The sequence below is a fragment of the Spea bombifrons genome, chromosome 12 (assembly GCF_027358695.1).
Source record: "Spea bombifrons isolate aSpeBom1 chromosome 12, aSpeBom1.2.pri, whole genome shotgun sequence".
Lineage (NCBI taxonomy): Eukaryota > Metazoa > Chordata > Amphibia > Anura > Pelobatidae > Spea > Spea bombifrons.
In genome coordinates this window covers 31,716,868-31,742,431 of record NC_071098.1, presented here as the reverse complement: position 1 = coordinate 31,742,431, position 25,564 = coordinate 31,716,868, and the positions used below count along the sequence as shown (strand labels likewise).

Sequence of the window (25,564 nt, the reverse complement as noted above, 5' to 3'; positions counted from 1 at the left end):
TTTTTTTCATTATTCAAAGTAATAATACTTTATTGACATAAGCAAACATGCCTTGATACTACATGACCATGTGTGCAGACAACAAAGCAAACCTGCTTGGCATCCAATGTCGGCCTTCGACTCCATCCCGGGCAAATTTTTTACATATTGATGTTACATGTAAATTTTGCCATAACTTGAGATTTCATATTTTTTTTCAAGAACAATTGTTTATGTTTGGAAAAGGCTAGTCTGCAACATGGTGGTGCATATGGCGCCCATTCGTTTCTATGGTGACTTCGCCACATTAGAACGCTACAATTTTTTTTCCCAATATTGGATAAAGAAATATTCTAAAAAATATTTATTATTCTTTGAGAAATTGGTTAATTGAAATAATACAAAGTCCTAAACATACAAATGGAAGGTTGAGAGAAGGGACACATGGGGAACCAATAAAAGTAGACATGGACCTTCTATGGACGTGGACTTCTGTGATGTGTCTTCTGGACTTAAGAAGGTCTGGAGTCCCAATATTGAAGATGCCAACATTCTTAGCCTTTTCTATTCAGCCAATTAAGGTATCACCTAGACAATATGTGATTAAACTTTTTTGAGGATCTGACAAGAGGGAAGCATCATTCACTCATGGTGATACTTCACTCAAACCTCAACCACTTGTCCTGTCTGGACCATCTTCTTCTCTCCATCGCCTAAAAGTGGACGGTATTGGGGAATCTACTACTTAAATCTGGACCAGAATTTTGAACATGATCCTTTAATACAATCAGACAGCACTTGCTTTAGGTTCTTGGGGAGCGCATAACTTAGAACTTAGAACGGCTTTGAGAACTCTAGAGGGGAAATAACAATAGGTTCCATCTTTCAAGTATTCCTTCTATATTATATTATTGGAGTACGGGTGTTAGAAGTTAAACAGAGATACAATTCTATAAATTGTGTTATCGATTCGATTTTATTTATTGTATCGACCTGCTATTGGATGAACTGAGAAAAAAGGAGGACCTTACAGAGGGCGGCTCTACCATTTTTGTTTATTGCAAAATTAAGAGATTTTTTAACCCCTTAATGACAAAATGGGTTTAGGGACCGCCCATTGTCCTTAAGGGGTTAAAGAGTAATGGACCAATTGCTACAGCCCGTTGCTCACTGTCACGTTCCCTCTAATGTGTCCTTTTTACGTAGCTTCCTCCATCGTCTCATAATCCTATATAAGCAGGTCGCACCCAGGAAATCAGCAGCCGGCTGATGGCTCCCTCTTGTGGTTGGCAACATGGTTGGCAGCCATCCCAGCTTGGTATTATTCCAAGCCCAAAACGCTTTCTCAACATGTTTGATACATTCACTGTAATTCCCTTCATGAAATGAGTTTTGGTTATTCTATCTGGCAACCGTATATAACCGGAACCGAAATACATTTTACGCGAGTACAACGTCCCTCCATTCACCAGCCCACGAACAACAATTAGATTCAATTTTAAGCATAGAAATGGGTAAAGAGGTTCTAAGGCAAAGTGATTCCCAACACCCCCCCCCCCCCGTGGATTATAGGTACTAAATTGGTTTATAGAACTTCGGCTCCTGAGATTCATTGTCCTGGCGGTAACGTAGTAGCAGCTCATTGCAGTGACATTGTATACTATGTATAACACTAATTACAAGATTTAAATGTACATCACAGTCCCGAATGCTTTTTCGTTCCAGGTGTTCGGACGCTCTGTTAACCCCCGGCTACGCGATTTAAGTCTGTATCCATTTCTTGATGGAAGGCAGTATTTCTTTTTCATATCATCTCTGTGATGCCAGTGAACTCAGATTTCGTCTGGAAAAAAAGTAATAATAATATAAATAATGGAAGATGTCAACTAAAAGTCAAAGGGGTCCATCGGAACTAACTAAGCTTGTACAATCCAGAAGTAAGATGGCGTCCGCAACGCGTTTCGCTTGATCCTCACTCACCTTCATGACCCTGTAAATCCAGTGCTGATATTGATCGACTTTGGCGTATACTCCAGGCTTGTTGGGAAGGGCACATCCTATTCCCCAGCTCACAATGCCACATAGACGCCAGCGTGGAGTGCGCGAAAGGGTGTCCTCACACACAAAGGGGCCGCCGCTGTCCCCCTATACAACACACGTGAAAAATATCACATCGGAGAGCCGACACATTCCCTAGCGCTATCACAATAGGGGGGGCAAAGACCGTTAACAATAATGACTACGTTCATAAAGAAGACATTTTCTTCTTTTTCTTTATTTCCAGCACTTTAATTACCTGGCAGGCGTCGATCCCGCCCTCCGCGTATCCCGCGCAGAACATTTTCCCAGTAATCTGATTGAGATAATATTCCGGCTGGTTACAGACGGAGCTGCTGATGATTGGCACCGAAGCTTCCTGTAGGACGTCGGACTGATGGCCTACGGGGTACAAAGACATTGAGTCGAAACCAAACCAGAATGGGACTGTAAAGAAAGTCCTCGGAAGGAGAACAAAATGGACCCAACCCCAACTGGCTCCCAACAGCAAAGATAAAATTGCGTAGAATAATACAAGGACAGAAAACCTCAGTAGCTAATTGTCCACTTGGTGCCACCACCGGCCACCAATGAAAAAATGTAGGAACCATTTAACATGAATTTAGCTGTTACTCTGTCTTTTAAAACCTTAACAGTAACACCTAGTTAGATTGGAACATTCCAGATTAATAATTATTTAGATTTAGCAGAGATTGGCTGGAGAAATAAGATCTGATAATAATGTTGACATCAAAGGGCTCTACTCAAAGAATCCATTGTTTAAGAAAAGAAAGATTTGGTGCTTTAATGAACGTTTTTTGGATGTTACACTGACCGTAATATTCCGTGTTACCCCATCCAGTCACCGTACAAATCTTCCCGTCCACAATCTGTTGACCCAGAGCCGGTAGACAGACGGGCTGCACGTATTCTACCAGAACAGAGATACATATTGTGTGAGTGAGAAACACAAAAGCAAGCAACTCTGCCATTGTTTTTCATTTGTTTTTCTGGCCAATCTATCATTATACTCAAATATGATCACGACCAGAAAAAAACTAAACCATGAAAAGCCACATAAAGTCTCTTGGGCGTTATACACCCACACGGTGTAGAGAACGCTAGTCTGAGATGACTAAGCTCTTACACAACTAGGTGACGGTGGAGAGAACTTTGTTTTATCAAAGTAGCAGCTGTGGTTAAATATCTCAGAAGAAACCGGATTGTATAGTTCCGGATTCCTCTGCTAACCAGGCACCCATAGACACACGTGGCCCAACGACCAGAGAACATGGGGAGTGTGGGAAAGGGAAGAGAAGGTTCACGTCGAGCAATGTTCTTCTACGTCTCATGCACCCCATTCACTCTCTGTCAATCTAGCCCTACCATTTCTGACAACCATTTCCATATCTCCTTCTCCGCTTCTCATCTCCTTCTCTGATGCTCTCCCTCTCCGCTGATCCCCCTGCATTATTCTCCTCTCTTCCGAGTACTTCCACAACATGATGGAGCTTCCTTGTACACCATAGTTGGAGGAATGGTGGAAAGGTTGTCCCTGTGGTGAGTACGGAGGCTTCACCTTGTTGCAGAAGTAAAGGAACATCTGAGAAGCGGACCTGCATAGAAGCAGACAGAAAAGTGGAGAAGGAGAAGCAGTTGTCGGAGAAGGAGACACTGAGAGAACATGTGGAACAAACATGAGTCGGACAAACTCTGCATTTAACAAAGAGAGTCCATTTTATGGACGATAAAGTAATTGAGCACGGAAAATGATGTTGATACCTGTGAGGGTAAGCGGTGTCTGTAGGTGCACCAGGGCGATATCATTGCTGTTCTCATCACTATCTGGAAACAGGAAGGGGAAATACCCGGCATGGTAAATGATCCCCTTCACAGCCTGCAGGGATCTCCCTGGAGATAGTCGGGATACTGCCCCGGCGAACACTCGCCACTGACTAACTGCCCGATTCCTCCTATAGAAATAAAGGGGAAAGGGTCGCTTTGGGTTAAGAAAGCAGAAGAATTGCATTATTTCCAATTCCAAACCGGGCGGATCTAGTCCATCGGGCTCGATGGACGCACATCTGATGGACCTTGTATAATAGTTAGCGATAACGGCGCTCAAGCTACTCACTGGGGGAAGCAGTGCGCCGCCGTCAGGACCCATTCACTGGAGATTAAAGAGCCCCCGCAGAGGTGGGCACCTTCGTACTGCAGGCTCACTTGCCACGGCCAGCGGCCCAGGGTAGCATCCTGTCCTCCAACGATCCTATCCACTGCCAGCTTCCGGCGGCCGCATTCTGAAGCACCATCGAGAAAAACAGTGCACGAATCATGAGGATTTATACATAGCCCTCAACGTCTATCATAGCGATAGAGAATGTATTAATAATTATAATGAGTCGATTTCTCTTAATTATTATTATTATTATCTTTTATTAATCCGGAACATGACCACATGACATAATCAGATTAAGTACGATTAATTTACATGAATATATATTACGTTTGCTTCCGTGTAATAACTTAAAACTCTCGGTGAAGATATTATGTTTACCTTGACATTGGGTAGAAAGAAACCGTCCTCTTGGACAATCACTGGGAATGAAAGCGGAAGCCAGAATTAAAATGAGAATAAAATATTCGGCGTTAAGAATCAATATAAACGTTTGCTGTAAATTCACGAAGAAGAGGGAAGCGTGAAGAAGAGGATGGATCCATCTTGTAGTCGCGGCCCTTTGGACACAGAGACTCACCACACGGAGAGGACGTCCAACAATCTCTTGGCGCTGCTTATCTGAGACTCCTGCACGCAGTAGTACCCCGAGGTGCCGTTGGTTCCAGCCGTCTCCACTCGGAGTTCTGTATGAGACATGGACCTGGGAATGGGGGACACAAAAACATGAAACGTTACCCCCAGAATTATCTAAAATCTAGAGAAGCAAAGGATGGTAGATACATAGACCCGTCTTCCAGCAGTGCAGCGTGGGAATGTAACCATGCATGGGATAGGCATACGGCTACTAAATCTAGGACGAGATAGAGCAGAAGAAACAAGCAGACTAGATGGGGGCCGAATGGGGCCGATCTGCTGGCTGGTTTTGGGCTTCTAGGTTTCCCTTCCCGACAGGCGTGTCAGCTGGATAATTAAATCTGAGCCCGTAAAACCAAATGGCCGTAGCTTGTAATTCTCTCTAATGTATGTTTAATTAAATCTCTGCTGACAAGCCGTGTGTGGAAGCTGATGAAACGCGACTAAAGGTCACAGACCTTGGCCTCCAGCGTCTGGGTAAGAAGTAGCAGGATGAAAGTCGGGGTCATGACTTGCAGAATGAGTCATGATTTACGTTCCAAATTAGCTACAGCTGAACCTGGTGACTTTCATTATAATTGGTGAATTATTTACACATCTTGGTATAAAAAAGGGTTCCCTTTCGTGTCAAGAAGGTAAAAAATGGCTTCCTGCCTCCCGCGGGAAAGACGGGATCCCCGGTACCTGATGAAGCCCATTTCCTCGCAGCTCAACGTCGCGACTTGGGAGTTGGATGAAGATGAACATATGAGACGCCATACTCTCTCTCCCTCATCGTATACAGAAATGCGCTGATCTGGAGAGTTCACCTGGACTGAGACAACATGAAGACAGTTAGAGGTGGAAGGGAGACGCGCATGGTCAACTTTTAGTAGATGTTTGTGCCAGAGGAATGAGCGGATCCACTTGATTTTTGGATGATGTCATGGGGACAGCTTTTTTTTTTTAATCAACGCAATGGCAGAGTAATGTCTCATTTCTTGTTATCCTGATTGGTCGAAACACATAACCAATCAGAAATCAAGAAGCTTGGTAGAACTCATGGAGGGGAAAAAGACTGCACCAAACAACAAAGTACGCAACGCCCCTCCTATTGTATCCTTTGTTCATTAGCTTTTCATGCCCGTTTTATTCACATTCCAGCGGCTTCACCCAATGATTTATTACCTATATATAAATTTGAGTTTTCATTCTTCCAAATGTACTTCACTGAAAAAAAAAATAAAAAAAGGTTGTAAGATGTATTATTGTTCCTGGCCAATTAGACGTTTATAAATGTATTCATTAACAGGGTTACATTGTTACATACAAACAGCTTTCCCATGATGTCATGCTGTGGCAGATAGGACGTTGGCAGTTTGTTTTCATGGAAAAGGGGAGCCTTTAGAGGACAATATCACAGAATCCAAGGTTTGTCCTGGAATGTGGTGGTTTATGGGCCCTAATTTCTATACCTAGTATTGTTTTTTGGCTAAATCTTTAACCAGGAGATAACAATGTTACTGTAGTATTAGCCAAGGTTCTAGAAATGTTTTAGATCACTCTGAATGAGGCTGGAACTAGGCTCACGGGCACTCATTGGTATCCAGTTTCAACTCTTTTGAACGGAACCATAATTCTTAGAAGCCCTGAGACGTTACAACCAAAGATTACGTAACGATCGAGTGGAATAAGGAAACACTGAAGACATTTTCCACCAGTGATGAAGATAATTATGGTCTCCATCTTAATAGACATCTCTCATAAAGAGATAACATGATTAGTGATGTGTTACCTTGAAGGATATTTGCAAGCCCTTACCTAATACCCAGGTTGTGACCCCGATCCCAGCCAAGGAGACCAAAACACACAAAATCACTCCCAGAATCCTCAGCGGGGTCCATTGGCAGCCTTTACCTACTCCTAAGAATACAAAAACATGATGTTATCCATGACCACGTGGCCCAAAAACCTCCTCCAGCTCCTTTCGAGGAACAGAGGTCAGGTTGCCCAATAATTATTACGAGAAGGTGAGGATTAGAAAGAGGAGAAGTTCAAGAGGAGAAACTGAATGTTAGCGCAGATAAAATTACACAAGGGAAAAAAAAAAAGAAAAAGAACACATTATGAGGCAGGACACGCAATGTCATGAGATACTTATATATATAGTTTCAGATTCTCAAAGCAGCTTAACTTACTCGAGATTCATCTAACTTGGCTTGCAGGTGGGGACCCTCGGCCATACAGCTACTTAAGCTTTGATTTGTGGAGCTTTTTCTAGTTTACAAAGGGTTAACGCACCTTATTATATGCCCGAGTGGTTAAGTGGTTGCTTTGGCTTCCGAGAAGATATTAAAGAAACAGAAGATAAAGTAGGTAGAAGAGAAAGCAGGTAGTAGGTAGAGACGTACCCTCCTTTTCTACCATGTCTGAGGATGGGACATGTAACATCACCGGACTGTGAGTTTAGATCAGGCGTCTGTTGGATACTGTGAATCAAGCACACGGGTCAAACACACGGGACTCTGAACAGGTTAATCCCCTAAAGAACCTGGGGATATTCAGGTCATTCCAAATAAGAAATGTAGAAGAACTGGTGTGCTTTAGAGGGGCCGACCATGGCCATGGGGAACCTGTGAGTCACACCCTAAACACTGGTCTTCAAGAATCGCCTAAATAACTTCTCTGTCTCAAAGCTCTTTTCAGCGATGGAAACAGGGAGGGTGAGGCTCGACTTCCTTATCAAGTCAGACAAAGAGGTGAAAGCCCGAGCGACGAACTTCTAAGACGGGGGTGGCCGACAAGAGGGGAGCCTCCAGCCCTTATTCTTCAAAGAATTAAAATCTAGCAAGATTCAGAAGGTTCAAAATCTTTAAGAAATACAAAAAAGCAATCAATAAAAATGTATAACATACAAACCCAGAAGTCACCCTTATCTCAACCATCGTTTGATACATTGTCACAAATTATTTCTGTCTGTTGATGTTACCAAGTCTTCTGCTCAGCCGTACAGGGAGAGGTATCGAGAGACCCCTGAATCTTTGAACGACCGCCAATTAAGATGACATAATAATGTCTAGTTAGGAATAGAATTGGGGGTCTCCATTACCCTTCTTTTTCTCATTGGTTGGTGCAGGTAGAGGTTACCCTCTGGCTGCCATGATATGTGTTGGCACTTTATAGGTAAAGAAAAGAACAAAGTGTCTAAATGAGGAGTCTACGATGGGAAAGATGGTTCCTTACCTTGCAGGGTCAGTGCTGTGTGCTTTAGGAGAGGGGGCAAAGCTCCCCTCGAAATCTCAGCCGAGGAGGCCAGGGGTCACGGGCAACCATTCCACTAAAGACAGAGAACGACAAGCGGCAAGAGGAGGTTAACTGGAGACAAACTTGATAGGAAAGGTAAGAACCAACAAAAGAACTTTGAAATTGACAGTGTGTTGAAGGGGCAGATTGCCCCAGGCGAGGGGCAGATTAGAGGAAGAAGACAAACATAGCTAAATTAGAAGAAAGGAGATATAACAGAAACCCAAAGCAAAGGAGAGAAGAAGAGAAATGTCTGTGTCCAGGAGGGATCAGGGGAGGAAGGTATGCATGCCTCGGGGGGGGGGCAGGTAAGGGGGGGAGTATAGGGGCAGGACTGTCAGGGGAAAGGGAGGAGGAAATACAGAGACCTGAAAACACCTGGCTCCATCCCCCGTACACACAGTGAAGTCTCAGACACCCTCTCTGATACTTTATAGCAACTGAGAGGAGGTCGCAAAGAGAATGGCTGATTCTGGATAATCTCTGTGAGTAGCATGTGGCTGCGCAGGCAGCAGGGAGCACACAGACAGGGGTTTCATGTAAAAAAAATAACAGCTATGGTTTGCATTCGTTCTGGTTTATACAGACATTTACATTGTGCATAATATATCTCTAATTTAATAGACAGAGTGCCACCTTTGCCCCAAAAAGCTTGTCGGTTCCATCTTTGCCTCAAACAGCCTGCCAGTGCTCCTCAAACAGCATGCCTGTCCCATCTTTGTCCCAAACAGCTGCCCTTGGCTTTTTTGTCCTCAAACAGCTTGCTAGTGCCCCCCAAATAGATTGTCTGTTTCATCTTTTGCCACCAAACAGGTTGAGAGTGCCACAAAAAGATGAGTCAAATAAAACACCCTGGTGGTGTGTGGTCCAGACCTCTAGTTCTGATGGTAGCCCTGGTCATTTGCCTACTCCATGCATGTTGAAACTCCTTTGCTCTACTTGCCTCTACCACTTCAGCTAGAAGGCTGTTCTATTTATCTACCTCTCTCTAAACCTGTGTCACTTAACACGGGAAAACGATTACTGGAAGAACTTGAGCTGATTATTCTACTGTTCGTTAAAACCAAACTAAATGGAGCAGAAACCAACCTCAGACCAAAACGACCACCTACTATGAAGTGTATAATTGATGCCTATTAACTATAATTGACTCCTGCAGGAATAGAAATAAGATGAAGAAATTAGAGGTTTTTTGGTTCTTCCAATGCTGATCTATAGTCTCCTTATCTTGGGTACCAGTCTCATCTTAGGTCCATCTTACTTAAGAGCAGAAGGCTCCAGGAGCCTAGAGAATGTCTTCTCCCGACATTAATTAATACTGCCCTGGACCACCTAAGGATACCATTCATTATTACTCTAGAATATTAACCCCATGGTGTAATTGGGGCAACTGAGCCTTCGGCAGATTACTCAAACACCGAGCAACCCAATGTTACAGTGCGAGCTGTGGGTAATGATTAGCCTGGAACTAAATGTCTGTTTCTAAGAGGACTTTATCCTTTAATCTGCGGTCATGATGCCACCTGCGCACAGACACACACACAGACACACACACACACACTGCCAAAACACGACACACCACACGGGCCGTGGGACGTATTCCTCATACAGCCACCAAGACAGGTGGTGTGCTGAGAAGGAGACAGTGAGAAGCCAACCAGAGGTTACTGAAACATCTCAGAACGGGAGCCGAAAGTTAGTGAACTAATTATTCACCACCAAGGACCAGCGCAGGTCCCCTTAGGGGAGGAATTACAAGGAACCCTTTGTATCGTCAGATACCATCGAAGTGGCGCTCTATTAATGGCAATTTCCTTTTATAACAGCACATCATAGAAACACCACTCGTTACCCCATTAATCAATTCAGTGGGTCATATCCAATCTTCAAAACACAATACAGAAACTTTTAAGAAGTGTTTTCTTAAAAATCAACCTTTCAAAAAAAAAATTTGGTATATCACATGACAATTATATATTCCCTGACAATTTCTTTCCATTATTATATAATTATCACTGGGAATAGCATGAAGAACGGTGTTTCCAATGCTGCATTTAGTTAAAAAAGGGTTAACTATATTATTATTAATATTATATGATTTTATATATATATATATATATATAAACACTGAATTAAAAAAAATATTTATATATAAGTGTATTAATTAGCCAAGCAGAATAAAAATGGAGAGAAAAAAAATACACACTAAAATGCAGGTTTTTAGCCCAGATTTGTGCAATTGTATTGAAAACGTTGCTTCATTGACTAATACGTTGCAAAAGAGCAAAAATAAAATATTGATGACTTTGCATTTCAAATACATTTGCGGTTTGTTAAGTAAATGAACCTGTGATAAACCTCCCGTACCCGAAACAGACGCACAAGAAGTCCTAATAAAGACTAAAATTATACAACAAATAAAAAAATACGACGTCAATTTAATTTCATTAACTGCCAAATTATTCAATTTTTTTTTTTTAAATGAAGAATCCCCAGTGATTTTTTTAAATGAAACCCCCCCCCCCCAATCAACTTTTTGGCCCTTTCAGTTCCTCAGTGATGTGTTTTAATGATGTCATGCCTCCAAGCCAAGCTCTTATATGGGGCAACACGGCCTTTAACCCTTTCTTTGCTTCTCGGGTTTGAAGTGGATTTAACTAAGCAGGTTGTACATATGGTATGGATATCCTATAGGGCAGAGCTGTCGTGTTCTACATTTCTACTGGTGGATCCAGTAGAGCTCTAGAACGTATCTGCCCAACCTAGTCATCTCTGACTACAATGCACACCTGGATATGGCACCAAGTTCCCATCTATGCTCCGGCCTACTCAAGAAAGGTCTTGGACTTTCTGGTGGAGCTGGTAGGCTTTGTGCTAGAGGCGCCAGGAACTTACCTCTATTCCATAAACACTGGGAAAAATGACTTTGATACCATTACGAGGCTTGGGTCCAAATACAATACGCTGGTTTAAGATCTGTGTTTCAAGAGGTGTTTTCTAGAAAAAGGAACTTTTTTTTCCACCTGTCTGCAAACTTTTCAAACAGTGTCGTGGGGGAAGTATTTTATCGCGGCACTTAATACTTGAGTATGTGTTCAGGAAATAGGAAGAATCTTTAGGAAGTGGAATGTGTACATAAAAAATACTTCCCCCACCGGAAAGTAAAATGAAGTCACTTGTTTGCTGTGTAGATTCTCCATGTCCGTGGAACAGATATGGAGAAGATCGGACTCGAATGCATATTGTTCTTCGGCATTGAGTTTTAAGGACTAGTTGCCAGGGGTACTTGAACTTTCCAACTACCAACAGTCTAATCAATCGATTTTTGTTTCCTTTTGTGCCGCAGAAGAACACTTTCCCCTTTCTGTAGATGAAAGTGTTAACGGCTAGTCCAGAAACTCAAAGTCCATCTACAATCTGATGGCCTTCTTTTTTTAATTTGGTGCGTTCTTATTTGGAATTTCTTCCTAACGGCGTGGAATAAGGCGAATAAGGGTCACTTACCTTCTGAGCCTCCAGTCTTTATGTTCAGAAGGTGGGGGGGATTTCGGATTAAAAATGCGTATGTGCCTCCCGTTCCGTGTGGGAACTTGGTGGATATGATGGGCAGTCAGCAGTGACCCTTCAACTGGACTGTCGGTCACTGATTAACTCAACAGGCACGTGGCCAGAGATCCACATTCAGGGACAAACTGATCAGACGCTCATTGCTGTCGTCAGATAACGACCTGAAACCTTCCGTTGTGATATCATGCAGCTAATGATGGATAGGTGGAAGAGTTTAATTCTTTCTTTTATTTGAAATTTCTTGATCTCAACGGGGCTGGTTGTGGTCTGGTCCACATTTGTGGAATGGGCACGAGATACAATGTAACAGCATTTTCAAGAATCGGCACGATTTGAAGAGTCTGTTGAGGTCTGGAGGAGCTTATATGATTCAACCATGACTCAACGTTGTTTGATCAAATGAATTTTACAGCCAAAAAAACCCCAACAAAGTGGAAGATAATGTGTTATGACTGATAAGAGAACACGCCTAGATAAGATACCGCAGTGGAGGGGAATGAGACTACCCACAGACCGCAGAGCAAGAACGTGAAAGATGAAGATAAATTAGAGGTCCTGGAAGAAATCTGTACTGGAGATATGCATACTGGAGCGAGGGCTGGAAGGGATATGATGACGATGACCTCATTTTATTGGCACAATGGACTGGTTCACGTCTTGTTAACGGGAGTCTCCAGCCATCGCATGCACTTTAACGCAAATGAGAGCTGAGAGGGTCCTTTAAATGTTTGTCGTGTCCTCCTTGCAAAAGAATGGATGGATTCTGTAGAAGCCCCCAAATGCTTTTGTCCCTCTCCCCGCCCCCTATATATCAGCCGAAGACATCTTCTGGCACGTGGTGTACTTATGACAAGGTCATTTCCGCAGGTGAGAATACATGTTAATGTGCTGCTAACAGGGCCGGCCCGACAATGGAGCCGAGTGGGGCAACTGCTCTGCGAGCCCTCTAGCTCGGTCTCGGTGCCGGCTTGTAATGCTGAGCGCCGGAAGATGACGTCATTTCCGGCGCTCAGCATTGCAAGCCGGCACCGAGACCGAGCAGGGAGACTCGCCGCAGGACTGCTGCATTTTGTCTTGGGCCGGCCCTGGCTGATAAAGTACTTTAACACATATTCTCCTTTTAAAACTGTCCCTGTAAGGAAGAAGCGGGAAGCAGTGATGAAATTATAGCAAATGGCCACAATGTGTCACTGTATCTGCACGAGAAAGGATCTGCCTCGTAATCCTGCTGACTCTAGATGCCCCGGGGACATTATTAGTACCAAAGACAAGACTTAAGGCAGGGGTCCAAAATATTAAAATCAGAGCAGACGAGAGGGGCCCGTCAGCCCCCAGCCTCCATGTAAGTACCCAACTTACTTAGGGGTGGCCCAACCAGACTCGACCATCAGAGATCAAGACTAAGCTCTGTTTGCTCACTGGTGGAAGTAATGAGATTAAAGCGAAGGATACGTTTATTTCATCGTTAATCCTGGATAAACCCTCGATCTGTGAGCATTAGGTATTCACACCATGCGGGGGCCAATCGGTGGATCTTCATGCACGTGCCAAGTTCTGAACACCTGGTTACATGGCCTCAGGCGTGATGGAACGAGCCCTGTTCGGCACGAGGCGTGATGTATGAACATTTCAATGAAATACATTTATTTCGTAGTTAATCCTTGATTAACACTCGATCTTTCAGCATTGGGAATTTACAGAATGCGGGGGGCAATTAGTGGTTCTTCACGCAATGCGGGGGCCGACCAGTGGTTCTTTACACAATGCGGGGGGCAATTGGTGGTTCTTCACACAATGCAGGGGCCGACCAGTGGTTCTTCACACAATGCGGGGGCAATTAGTGGTTCTTCGTACACTATACGATAATTGAAAACATTGTAGCCGTTTGTCAGTACTCTGAACACAAACCACAAGAAAGAATCCCGGTGACAGAATTCCATTTCTCACCCCTTTGACCGCGTCTTACCACCCAAATAGCTTCCCTTCGCGTTTGTTGGTTTAACGGATTCTTTTCTGTTGTTTTTTTATTTTGTCTTTTGATCTCCAGTCTGTAGTCTTAATCTTCCTTTTTCAGGTTTACTGCCCTTACGGCCGGCCCCCATTTGGCCCCATTTTTCTCCTGCTGTAAAAAAGACTTAGGAGCCATATGCCTATCCAATGCATGTTTACCTTCCCTCACTGTATCAGCCTCTACCACTTCTGCTGGGAGGCTGTTCTGCTTATCTACCACCCTCTTAGTGGGCACTTCGTGTGCATCGGTGGATTGTTTTTGCAGACTGTCCATATAGCTGGTGTTTATAGATTATATATCTTTGTCCCTCTGTATAGTTTATTATTATAATTATTGCTATTATTATTATTGCTATTAGTAAACTAGGACAATGGGCAGTCCCTAAACCCATTGAAAACAATGCATTTTGAGCCTGTACATGTACGGGCTTTGTCATTAAGGGGTTAATTAAAGTTACAGCTTTAGATTTTCAAGTCCCAATCAGCATGAATGCTTTTTTCGGTAAAGAAGAAAATTACAGCTAAACACGAGCAGCGCAGAAATGTTAAAACGGCCATTGTCACGAAGGGTACAAAAAGTAAAATCAGCCTTTGTCAAGAAGGGGTTAAACACCTGCACTGAAAGAATGTCGCCATCCCAGAAGGGAGGAGGAAGGGGCTGTGCGCAAGCACAGGAAGGGCTGCCGTCGAGCTCAGCGTCAACACAACGCCGGTTGGGGCTGCAACCCTCGCTGATTATTGCTAAATATCACTCGCAGTTGTCTACAAAGTATCTCTAAAGCAAGCTGTCCGACTCCGCTGTCAGGTGTGACTCCCAGAACTGAAACCCCGGACGTAAAAGAGGTCGAGGCCTTCTGGGATCCAAGTTTACAGAACCGAAAAGTAAGTAAAAGTTGACTTAAGTGCATTTTTTTACTTGAGAATCAATGAAGGCGAATGACCCAAAATATTGGTTTGGAGGACGCAGCAACCCCAGAACTTTTTGAGTCTCTAAAAAAGTGCAGAGGGAGCAACATGGCAGAGAATCATGAGAGTTGTAGTTCTCAGACGTGATGCAATGAGCCCAGCCCTGTTTGATACGTCATGTGATATATATGAACATGAGCATGGATGTGTAAGTGTGTGTGTGTGACATGCATGTGTAATTATGTGTTTGTGAGCATGAATGTGTAATGATGGCAAAACAAGCTGTTTGGGGCAGAGATGGCACAGATAAGCTGTTTGGGGGCAGTGATAAGATGGGGCAAAGATTACACAAATAAGCTGTGTGGGAGGTTAGGATGGCACTGATAGGATGCTTGTCACTCACAAGCTGTTTGGGGCAAAGGTGGCACTGTGGGTCATGTTGCTTGGTCTTCTATCAATCTTTTAAAAACACGTGATTATGGAGAAAGACAAAGAATCTCTAAAATGCCGTTTTTTTGTAGACATGTTAATCTCATGTACATTGAGCAACACTACTCATGACATGAAGCTAGGTGTCTTTATTCTAAGCATGCTGAATAAAAACACACGGTAGGCATAATTTACTGAAGGGGTGGTAGATTAGTGGAAACGCCTCCCAGCTGAAGTGGTAGAGGGCTTTTAAACATGCATGTCATCCAGAAAATCTCTAAAATAGATAATAGTCAAGCAACCGAGCGGGATGAATAAGCGTCAAAACGAAATCACGGGAGAAACGGACATAGCGTAATACCATAAAAAAAAAGTATCATTTATTGGAACCCGATAGCAGAGTTAACTTGAAACATTATTAAATAACACAATAAATAAGTCAATAAAAGTCCGTATAGCAGTAAAGTTCCGGATCCAAAACAGAACGCTCCAACTACGGTGTGGACGACGCGTTTCGCCTCTGCTTGGTAATCCAGCCTGTGGGCTCCTCGGCAGACATCAGACCGCAGAGCGCCCGGATCCTCCGCCGGCGACCCGGGAACCTGTCAAAATGAAAATGACCAATTGCAGTTTAAAAAAATGTCATTACATCAAAACAAAGCATAGTATCCCAAACTGAAATGAAAAGACGAGTCCCAAGGGCGTTCCAGTGCCGTGCTTTAACACGCCTGTAATTATGTATCTGGAATATGTTACTCTTATATTATATTACACTAGGGGGGCGCTAAAAACCTGCAGACTCCGCTGAATCACTTGTCCTGTCTCAGTAATCATAATGCTAAAAATAATAATACATTCTATACTACTAATACTACTAATAATGCTAAAAATAAAAACAATAATAATATCAATAAAATCAATAATTATAATAATAATAGTAATCATAATGCTAAAAATAATAATACAATCAATAATAATAATACAAATAATAATACATTATATACTAATACTACTAATAATGCTAAAAATGATAAAAACGATAATAACAATAAAATCAATAATTATAATAATAGTAATCATAATGCTAAAAATAATAATACAATCAATAATAATGCTAAAAATAATAATACATTCTATAGTACGACTACTACTACTAATAATGCTAAAAAGTATATTTAAAAACAATAATAGTAAAAATAAAATCAATAATTATAATAATAATAAGAGCATATAGATTATGAAGACTTCCTCATTCTTCAACGTTCTGGAAAAACTAAGGAAACATAATACTAAGTTTATACTTTCGTCCCCTTCTTTTTGATTTCAAGGTCATTATTACTTCTAAGGTCAGGAAACGTAAAGATCACCATGGTAACCAAAGGTGTTATGGCCTGTGGTAACCCATCAGCAGATCTCCTGATATCTCACACCACTGGAATTCCCCTTCTCTTCAGAGCTTATAAAAAAAAGGCAAGCTCTCTCCCCTCCCTCCTTAGAGCCTTTTCTCTAAAGGAACATACATAGACTAGGCATACTTTTTACTTTACAGAGAGGGTGGTAGATGAGTGGAGCAGCCTCCCAGCAGAAGTGGTAGAGGGTAATACAGTGAGGGTATTAAACACGCATGGGATAGACATACGGCTCCTGAATCTAAGACGAGACCAACGACTGATTAAGGTTTGAATCTTTACAGCAGGAGAAACGGGTGACTAGACGGGGGCTGTGGTGGAACGAGGCCCTGCCCAGTCCTGTTTTGGCGTGCGGTGTCCTATTTGATCTCTGGATAATGATACAAAAATAACAAATTTACACAGATAACTTTTTTTTCACCCCTTAGGGGAAAAAAAACACATCTCTTTCTGCAATGTCGGCCAACGGGCCTGAAGATCTGACATAAAATTTAAATAAACAAGAAATAAAGCCCAGTTCCGCTTAGAGCGACAGAAATTGACATATTACTGTAAAAAAAACACTATGTACATACTGTGTCGTTCAGACTTAATCCCAGCTCAAGTTACAGAAACAAAATCGTACCTCTTACACACAGACAGATCTGTACATGGATGGGATCGGCTCCTCAAAGAGAGGAGAACAATAATAAAAAAACAATAGGCTCAGAGGGGATGTAATGAAGTTTTACTTTACTTTCACCCCTTAGGAAACAAAAAAAAAACACATTTCCTTTCTGCGCTCCCGATAAAGACGCTTTACGAGACACCCGATCGATACCTTCATTTGTTTGTAAACGTTATAAATTACCTTAGACTTGTAAATAAACGTTTAAAGAAGAATAAAAGATAAAAAGAAATAGAATGCGGAGCTTCCAGGTGGACAGAAAAGCCGCCTCTGCTGATAAAGCCTTTTTTTTAGCGTTTAAACTCCTTTTTTGTTTTGTTTTTTTGTTTGTTTTGGAGATATCGCCCTCCGAAGCTGATTGACGTATGATGTACACATACTATGCGGGATATTACACATGTAGTAAAAGTACATATGATACACGGGATGAATAGGAGGTAGAGGAATTGGAGCATCAATTCGAATTTCACTTCTGTGATGTCTGGGACTGGGAGTAGAAAGTTCTCCCCCCCCCCAGATATTATAATGCAATAATCATGTTTGTGAGGTTCTAGACCTAAATTCTTTTATATTAACCCCCCGGATACTAAATATCCAACAATCATGCTCATACACCCTTATCGTAACCATGAAAAGACTTCATACTGACTTAAGTCATTCATATACGCATCCTTCAGCGCCTCTTTTATTCCCTCCACCCCAGCCGTGGAGGCTTTGCCCTTCAGCCTGAAGAGGTTAAATAATGATTTACACAGATACACACGCTTGCACTGTAGGGTTAAGGGGGTTAAGCAAACGTTTTCTCCTGTGTTCTCACACTCTTTTGGTGGAGTCTACGGTCTGTCATCAGCCCGGGTTCTGTACGGTGACCTGAAGGGGACATCTCAAGACATGTTGGACGCTGCTCGGCCTCCAGCTTTGTGGGGACAGTTTGGACGCGTGGCTGCACTGCGGCTCACAAAGCAAGGTCCGTAAAGACATGGTTGGATGGGTTTGGGGTGGGAAGAACTTGACCAGCCGAGGAGCCCCGACCTCAGCCCCATCGAACCCCAACGGGACGAACCGGAACGGCGTTTGCAAGCCGGGCGTCTCGTCCAACATCAGCGCCTGACCTCACAAACGCTCTACTGGATAAACAGGCAAAAATCCCACCGAAACTCCCCAAAATCCGGTGGAAATCCTTCCCAGAAGAGCGGAAGCCGTTATACCCGCAAAGGGGGGGACCGACTTCATATTAATGTCTATGTATTTAGAATGTGATGTCATCAAAGTCAGTGTTGATGTAATAGTCAGGTGCCCCAATACTGTAATCCATATAGTATAGACTTGCACATTACCCCCCCAATTTTTTTTTACCGTTTTGTCCAAGAAACGAAAATCGAATGCACGCAATACGAAAATCTTTGTTAACCGCCACGGCCGCCATTTTAGCTACACTAAAATGGGGATGAATCACGCCATTTTAATTCAACTTCTTCTACGCGTTTATATCTTGTTTCCACGGCAACCAGACGGAAGAACAGGATTCCGGAAAACGAAAAATGTTGACCGAATTTCAACAAACAGGAAGCGCCCCCCCCCCTCCGAAAACGAACACAAACTTTCCGCCGACGCCCAAGTCTAATATATTTATTTATTTATATATTAATTTATCAAATAATGCATTATCTGATGTTAGATAAATCATATTTTTTGTACAAACAGTCGTAAGGATCGTGCAAACACTTTGGGGGCAAAATCTATGTAACCGGAACAATTACGGCACTCGCTTGTGTGTTAAGCAAATAAACCTTATCAGATAGGACTTATGATTTCCCGGCAAAGAAGATCAAACAAACCTGTTTTACAATTTATTACACAACAGCTGACCGGAGCCTCTTTCTCTGGATTAAAAACATGCTATAAATATCAGATAAACAGTAATAATACGATTAAAGAAGGTTCATGTCATTCAACGCTAACCAAAAATGTTCCATTGGGCAGAGTAGGTGGAACGGCATCTTAAATAGGAATTTATTTGATATTCTGGGCAATGTAAATTATCAACAATATTAAAAAAAAATGGTAAAAATGTATATTTATTTATTTATTGTAATGTCTGTTTATCTGTAGGAGTTTTTCCTGGTCCCCGACGCGATCATGGTGGCTTCCTGGCGAAACTTTAGAGTCGTAGAGTAAGTGATCATTTTTAAAACAATTTACATATTTTATTCTATATGGAATTTGATATATAATCTATATAAATATATATATATATATACACCGTATACAGCTTTGTGACAATCCTTTACCTAAATCATATGAAAATGCTCCAATTTTAATCCCTGATTCCCACCCAAAATCAACAGATTTTTATATATTTAAGGAATAATGCCCGGGAAGAATGTCCGAGATTCAGTATTCCTGATTAACTACAGGAATGTTTATATAGCGCCAGCAGATACTGTAGCGCTTTTACAATCTAGTCGGTGGTTGAGGGGGAAACAGTAGAAGAGAAGAGCTGAGATCCCAGATTACGAAACTGCATGTTTCCTGCCTGCATTATCAGAATGATTTATCCCCCCCCATCTGTCCACAAAACAATAATGTCTTTATTATATGTACCTGCTGCCAAATATCCCAATTATTAGCTGAATCAGAATAAAATTAGAAAATGCCAAAAAAAATGCTTAGACCTAAATTATGAAAACGCAGACTGGATTTTCACGGGTATCACTAAACAGTCTACAAGCGCCATTCATTCCACCCCATCCTCACCTAATTATGCTCCAAAGGAAGTCCCCCCTATGTAAACAGCCTCCATATTATGTCATAATCCTAAAGACGACTTTTATTATATGTAATTATATATCATATAACGCAGACACACGCGCTTACCATTACCTTTTGCATTTTTTTTGGATGGGGATGAACAAAAGTATCCATTTCCGTGCACAATGTTTCTGAAGTTGAATGTAAGATACAACGTTACATTCAGTATCTTGGAGATAAGCTTATCTAATATTCCAGACAGTGGTGATAACCATTATCTCTTCCAGTGACCATCTTTGTTACTGATAGACATTTTAAACAAGGATTTCCTATGGTTACGGACGTGGCGACGATGGCAGCGCGGGAAAACCCTTTTAATGTGTAACTCGCAAAATGTAGACATTAGAGAGGGACACATTTTCAAGGGCCATGATTGTGAAGGTTTCCGTAGCACGAACAGGGGTGTCGTGGGACTCATCCAAGACCAAGGCTTTGTATCTAAACCAAAGACCTCAGACACTTGTCATGTACGCTCATAAAACGCTTTAAGCTCTCATAGTTACGTCGTAAACTTGATGGCCCTAGTTCTGGTGATCCAGGTAAAATAGTTCTGCACATTTGTTTCCTTTCCTTGTTGTCTTTTGCAGGAATGTGCGACTCAGCGTACAGGAGACAACGTCCGTCGCCGAGACGAGCCATCGTACCTCGGATGATGCGGAAAAAGAATGGCACAATGGACCGGATAAAAACTCCGGTTTGAAGGATGAAGAAGACCAGGATTCGTGGAATGAGGACCTAACTGAGAAAGTGGAGGAGCGGAACGCGCAGGAATATCTGCTGTCTGAGATGAAGAAGACAGCCCAGAACATCCGTGACAAAGTTGAGGAGGTTTGGGAGGTTCTCAAGAAGATCCCACAATGTGTTTATGGCATCTTACTGGTTCTTCTCAGAGTCCTGTTACTTGCTGGCCAGTTCCTTGCGTATGTGCTCGTTCTGACCTTTGGGAAACTTAAGATGCCACGTGAGTTTATTTCATCATTTAAGTCAGTAAAGAATTAAGTAATAAAATATAAATGTAGAATATGTACAGCAAGAAACTAGTAAGTAACCCCCCCTCCCCCGAGGCATTAATATATAATTCATAATTATTATTTAATTTTAAATAATTTTAACTAAGGAAAAAAATCTTTAATATATAGTTTTTGTTGTTTTTTTTTTTTTTTTTTTTTTTTACAGATTATTTCTTAAAACGGATCAAACTTGGAATCCTATTTGCCGCATACGTTTTCTTGAATTTCCCCTGTAAGTAAATCCGCTCGGTAAATATGAATTTCCGCAATATTGTTTCTGTGCCGAAACTACACCGTATAATTATATAAACAGGACAGATCTGGTTTGAAACTTTGTATCGCATAGAGAAGAGCTAGAGACGGCTCACGATCTGAATACTGAGTCACTGATACTTTTACTATAGATATAATGATGGTTGTCTCTAGTTTGGGTTCTAGGTGGCAGGGTAGATATACCTGGAACGTGCTGGGATTTCATTTGTTTCTCTTCACAGGTGTGCTCAGCCATTGTGAGGGATGGTTCCTCGCGTCGGATCTTCTAAATCAAACCCTGATCATTCGGAACGACCACGACGTTTACTGTTCATTCAAAAGCACGGACGACACCCCAAAAACCTACCGTTGTGGAGACAACATAACGGCCCATATACTGAACAACACCTGCATGAAAATCAAAATGGAGGAATGGCCAGAAGAAGACTGCCTTCTGGAATACGGCAGAAGGGGCCGCGGTGAAAGCTCGAAGTTGGAGAAGCATTGTGAGTATCTTTATGAGATGGTCTCCATAGCCAATGGAGTAGAGCCGAGAGTCACGTTACTTCTAGACCTATTATGTTTGAGTCCGATAATGGTGACCCATAAATTGGTCAAGTTGAGTCAACTCTTTAACCCAAGTCTTAATCCATATAAATAATCTAATAACAAATATCGCAACTCGAGATAACAAATATCGCAACTCGAGAACACCGTGTTTTTTTTTCATAATCCACAAAACCACAACAAGCTCTGTTTTTCCTTAGATTACTAAACCCCAATGATAAAGTCCTTCGCTGTTCTTAAAGTGGCATCGATGTTCTGTTATTACACCTGTGCACTAAGATTCATGTGAATTTTCATTTTGACCAATTTAGCCTAATTCGAGCATTCGTACAAAATGTCAGAAAATGAGAACGGAACAACAGAACGAAGAAAACAAATAGACATATAGCGAAAGAAAGTAGGTCATGCCCTCAAGGAGATTTGCCACAAAATCTCCAAATATGATGCAAAATACAAATAATATTACCAATGTTTGCCAGCCTCCGGTGTATTGTGAGCTTTATTTTCTCTCTGTGTTCAAACAAATGTTTTATATCATTTTTATTTGTTCAACTAAATTCTGTGTGTGTGTATTATTATTATTATTATTATTATTATTATTAGGTGCCCTTTTGTGTCTATAATCCGTGCTCTTTTTTTTTTAATTTTTTTTAAATGCTCCAGTACATTTTTATTTCAATATCTTTTTAAAAACTTTAAAAATCATATTAGAAATTTGTTTTGTTGATTTAGGTCTTTTAGTTTCTAGATCTTCACTTAATTACTAATTCTAAATATATATATATATAATAAACATTATAATAAAAAAAATTGAGTGATCAACACTAAGACTTGTTTTTTTTTTAGTTTGTTCAGATACATCAGTTACCAAACCAACCGATCATCTAATCGGCAGAACACATACACCGGCAGTGATCTCTTCGGTGCTACTACTTTTAGCCCTACTATTTGTAGGGCTGATGATCTATCTGTTGAGGTGAGAAAGGGAAGCACATTGGTTCCTTGACCTGTGGCTCCCGCAGAGGATCAATCATTTCCGTATTTTCCTAACTGATGTTTTTGCCTTGACCTAAAAGGAGGCAGATAAGAATGAGGTGACAATTTGGCCCCGAAATGGCTTCTAGGCCCCGTTTCGAAGACATTTGAATATTTCATTGATGTTTCTCTTTGTGTTTCAGGAAAAAGATTAAAACCTCCCATGGTCAAGAAACGTTGGAAGAACATTTGGGTGAAGAGGAAGAGGAAGGCAAACCGAAGACTGAAAAAGTTTGGGAAAAAGGCAGAGCGTTCCTCAGCCTAAAAAATGCTGTGTAAGGCGGCTGGTCATACGCCTATAACTTAGAGCTGGGTGTCGGAGTCAGCGGAGGTGGTCGGACTGCCCACATTTTTGGTCCTCTTGCTATTCTCCTGTCCCACCCAACAGGACAATAACTTATGAGGTTTATAGTTTAGAACTTGTTCCATCTCGCTTACCGATGGTCTTGAGAACTGACCCCATGGAAAACCCTCGAGTGGTAAATCCGACCCACCGCGCTCCAGATAGACGGCTCTGAATTATAGCATCAACCGCACCTTCTCCAGAAAGTCTTATGATACAGAGGCCATTCCACCAATTCAGACTTCGCTGCTTAGTAAATACGCGTAGATTAGAAAAAAAATGACCAAGATGGTTTAAAGGCGTGGGCCGAGCATGGACCAATTCCAAAAAGTTTCCTAGATTCAAAACACTGATGCTGGGGAGTGTATGAAGTGTGGCTTTTGTCATGAAAACCCTACATTAACCCTTCATCGCAGCCAAGCTTGGAAATAACACATAAAGCAGCCTACAGAACACTGTTGGGGAGGCGACCTTTCCTCCGATGTTACGCGATGATCTTCTCTGTGGCGTTTTGATTCTGTAGTTTAGAAAGTAGTGGAGGCTCCTTCGAGGTTTGGCGCGTCTGTGTTTAGACGTGGACAACTTCAAGGTCAATATGATGTCACATGGATGTGACGTGGAAACGTCCTCCTTGTGGCTACGTCACCAGCCGTGGCGGTGCCCTCTTAAGACTCGCTGCCCCATGTGTCTGTTTCCTGATGGTCCAATGGAGTTGGCTTAGGGCAACAAAGTAGTCATTTTCCTAGAATAACCCCCATTCTCCACGCTGTCTCGTGAGACCAGAGCACTTCATGATCCGAAGGCTACGGAATGTGGTCTTTTGCTGTCATTGGGAGCGATCAATACAGTGAATGTATTACGTGACTGTGCTGTGCGAACGATTAATATCGCTGAGTGGGCTACACTGATGGGGGTCAGTACAGTGCAGGGACCCTAACATTTTAGGCTGTTGCTTTGAATGTCTAATATAGTGGATGTAGGAGACATTCTTGCTATAAAATATACCCTTGTGTAGCTGTTATCTGAGATGCTTCTGGCGGATGAGGATGGACTAACAAATTGACCAATTTAATTAAACCCAATTAGTAGTTTTTCTTATTGTTTTTCCCTCCCTAAACAAATTTCTCCTGGAAGGACGGCTGGGAAGGTGAACCAGTCAGCCTCCCTGTCGAGAGAGGGTATCGTATACCAGTAGGTTCGGTGTAATGGATAATAAGATGTGACGGGGTCTCCAACCCTGTGAGGTCACTGGAAAAGCACGTTAAGCGGAGTCTTAGTGGAATGCGTTGTCCGTATCATAAGAAATCAAGTTGGGATTACAGCAATCCTTTTCGTATTAATCAAACTTAATGATGTCATCAAACTTCTTTACCCAGAATAACTACTGTGTTTATGTGATTTAATTATGTAATCTGTAAGAAACACCCAATAAAGTGAGTAACGCCCCATTATCGCCCCCCTTCACTTTGGCTTCGATATATTTTCTAACTGAATAAATATACAATCTGGTGCTTACTGTTTTTGTTTTTTAAATACACTAAACCTTTAGGAAATTATTCCTCCTCAATTACAAAGAAGACCCCCGTTAAAATGAGCAGCGTAGAACGTCTACTGGGGAGATGATTTGGCTAAAAGCCCGGAAAACGAATCACATCGCGGACCTTCCGGTTTTGCCGAAAAAATTAAGAACAAAAAAATCCTTTAGAAAAATCATTTCTCCAAAAGCCCAAACAACGTCCCAGTTCCAATGATCAGTATGGGAAGCTACACGGCAGAGAATAGGATTCTTGGGAAATTAAGTCTTTGAACTTTCAATCTCTTGAATCTATAATCCCTGATCTTGAATTTACTGATTGGAAACAAACGGAAAGACTTTACCCTTTCCTATATTGAATCAATATTATAACCTCTCTAATTCTAATATCTTTAAATACTTTAGGGTAAAAAATTGTTTTAAAAAAATAATCATCTGGGACTCTTCTGGGGGAGAACTGAAAGAAGAGATCTCAAAAAATCTTTCAAAAACCTTATAAAAAAAAAAAACTACCGTATTTGCTCGATTATAAGACGACCCTGATTATAAGACGACCCCCCAAAATCTGAATATTAACTTAGGAAAAAAAGAAAAAGCCTGAATATAAGACGACCCTAAAGGAAAAAAGTTTTACCAGTAAATGTTAATTCATGTAAACTATTTTTTTTAATAAAAGCTATGATTGAGAAAAATATATTTTTTTTGTTTTTATTTCTTGTATTTTCCAACCTGTCCCCCAGTTACGCACATCTGCCCCCAGGCTTGCCACACCAATATGGCACTGTGGCCCATGATATGCCTTTTAACCCTCTATATGCCACTGTGCCCCATGGTATGCCTTTTGACCCCCTATGTGCCACTCTGCCTCCAGAAATGCCTTATACCCCTATATCCCATTCTGGCATTTAGGGGGT

General features: G+C 41.7%; 2 protein-coding genes across 4 annotated transcripts; one reads left to right on the top strand and one right to left on the bottom strand.

Annotated features, from left to right (window-relative positions):
- Positions 1-11,777, bottom strand: HPN (hepsin). Of its 3 annotated transcripts, XM_053451414.1 has the most exons (14): positions 11,615-11,777; positions 8,051-8,144; positions 7,219-7,296; positions 6,629-6,730; positions 5,996-6,037; positions 5,513-5,642; positions 4,773-4,895; positions 4,574-4,614; positions 4,151-4,316; positions 3,799-3,989; positions 2,852-2,947; positions 2,276-2,418; positions 1,960-2,124; positions 1-1,822 (listed from the first exon to the last, which is right to left on the bottom strand). In XM_053451414.1, the coding sequence occupies exons 3-14, from the start codon at positions 7,256-7,258 to the stop codon at positions 1,784-1,786; spliced, it is 1,278 nt and encodes a 425-aa protein (XP_053307389.1). In that variant the 5' UTR covers positions 7,259-7,296; positions 8,051-8,144; positions 11,615-11,777; the 3' UTR covers positions 1-1,783. The 3 variants fall into 3 exon arrangements, with proteins under 3 accessions (XP_053307389.1, XP_053307387.1, XP_053307390.1); XM_053451412.1 differs by lacking the exon at positions 11,615-11,777 and having other exon boundaries at positions 8,051-8,368; XM_053451415.1 differs by lacking the exon at positions 11,615-11,777 and having other exon boundaries at positions 5,513-5,637; positions 8,051-8,368.
- Positions 11,778-14,443: 2,666 nt separating this feature from the next.
- LOC128469608 (uncharacterized) lies at positions 14,444-24,934 on the top strand. The gene is made up of 8 exons (XM_053451424.1): positions 14,444-14,569; positions 19,211-19,272; positions 20,497-20,870; positions 21,086-21,151; positions 21,414-21,677; positions 22,585-22,714; positions 22,917-23,048; positions 24,666-24,934. The coding sequence occupies exons 2-8, from the start codon at positions 19,238-19,240 to the stop codon at positions 24,703-24,705; spliced, it is 1,041 nt and encodes a 346-aa protein (XP_053307399.1). The 5' UTR covers positions 14,444-14,569; positions 19,211-19,237; the 3' UTR covers positions 24,706-24,934.
- Positions 24,935-25,564: the final 630 nt, after the last annotated feature.

What these genes read in the sequence shown, in the direction of transcription:
- LOC128469608 (XM_053451424.1), top strand. Translation starts at nt 19,238, where the DNA reads ATGGTGGCTTCCTGGCGAAACTTTAGAGTCGTAGA. An exon ending in CGTTTTCTTGAATTTCCCCT is followed by an intron (nt 21,152 to 21,413) that starts GTAAGTAAATCC and finishes TTCTCTTCACAG; the next exon opens with GTGTGCTCAGCCATTGTGAG. An exon ending in CTCGAAGTTGGAGAAGCATT is followed by an intron (nt 21,678 to 22,584) that starts GTGAGTATCTTT and finishes TTTTTTTTTTAG; the next exon opens with TTTGTTCAGATACATCAGTT.
- HPN (XM_053451414.1), bottom strand. Translation starts at nt 7,258, where the DNA reads ATGTTACATGTCCCATCCTCAGACATGGTAGAAAAGGAGG. An exon ending in GGTCACAACCTGGGTATTAG is followed by an intron (nt 6,038 to 6,628) that starts GTAAGGGCTTGC and finishes TTTTTTTTTCAG; the next exon opens with TGAAGTACATTTGGAAGAAT. An exon ending in GGATTTACAGGGTCATGAAG is followed by an intron (nt 1,823 to 1,959) that starts GTGAGTGAGGAT and finishes CTTTTTTTCCAG; the next exon opens with ACGAAATCTGAGTTCACTGG.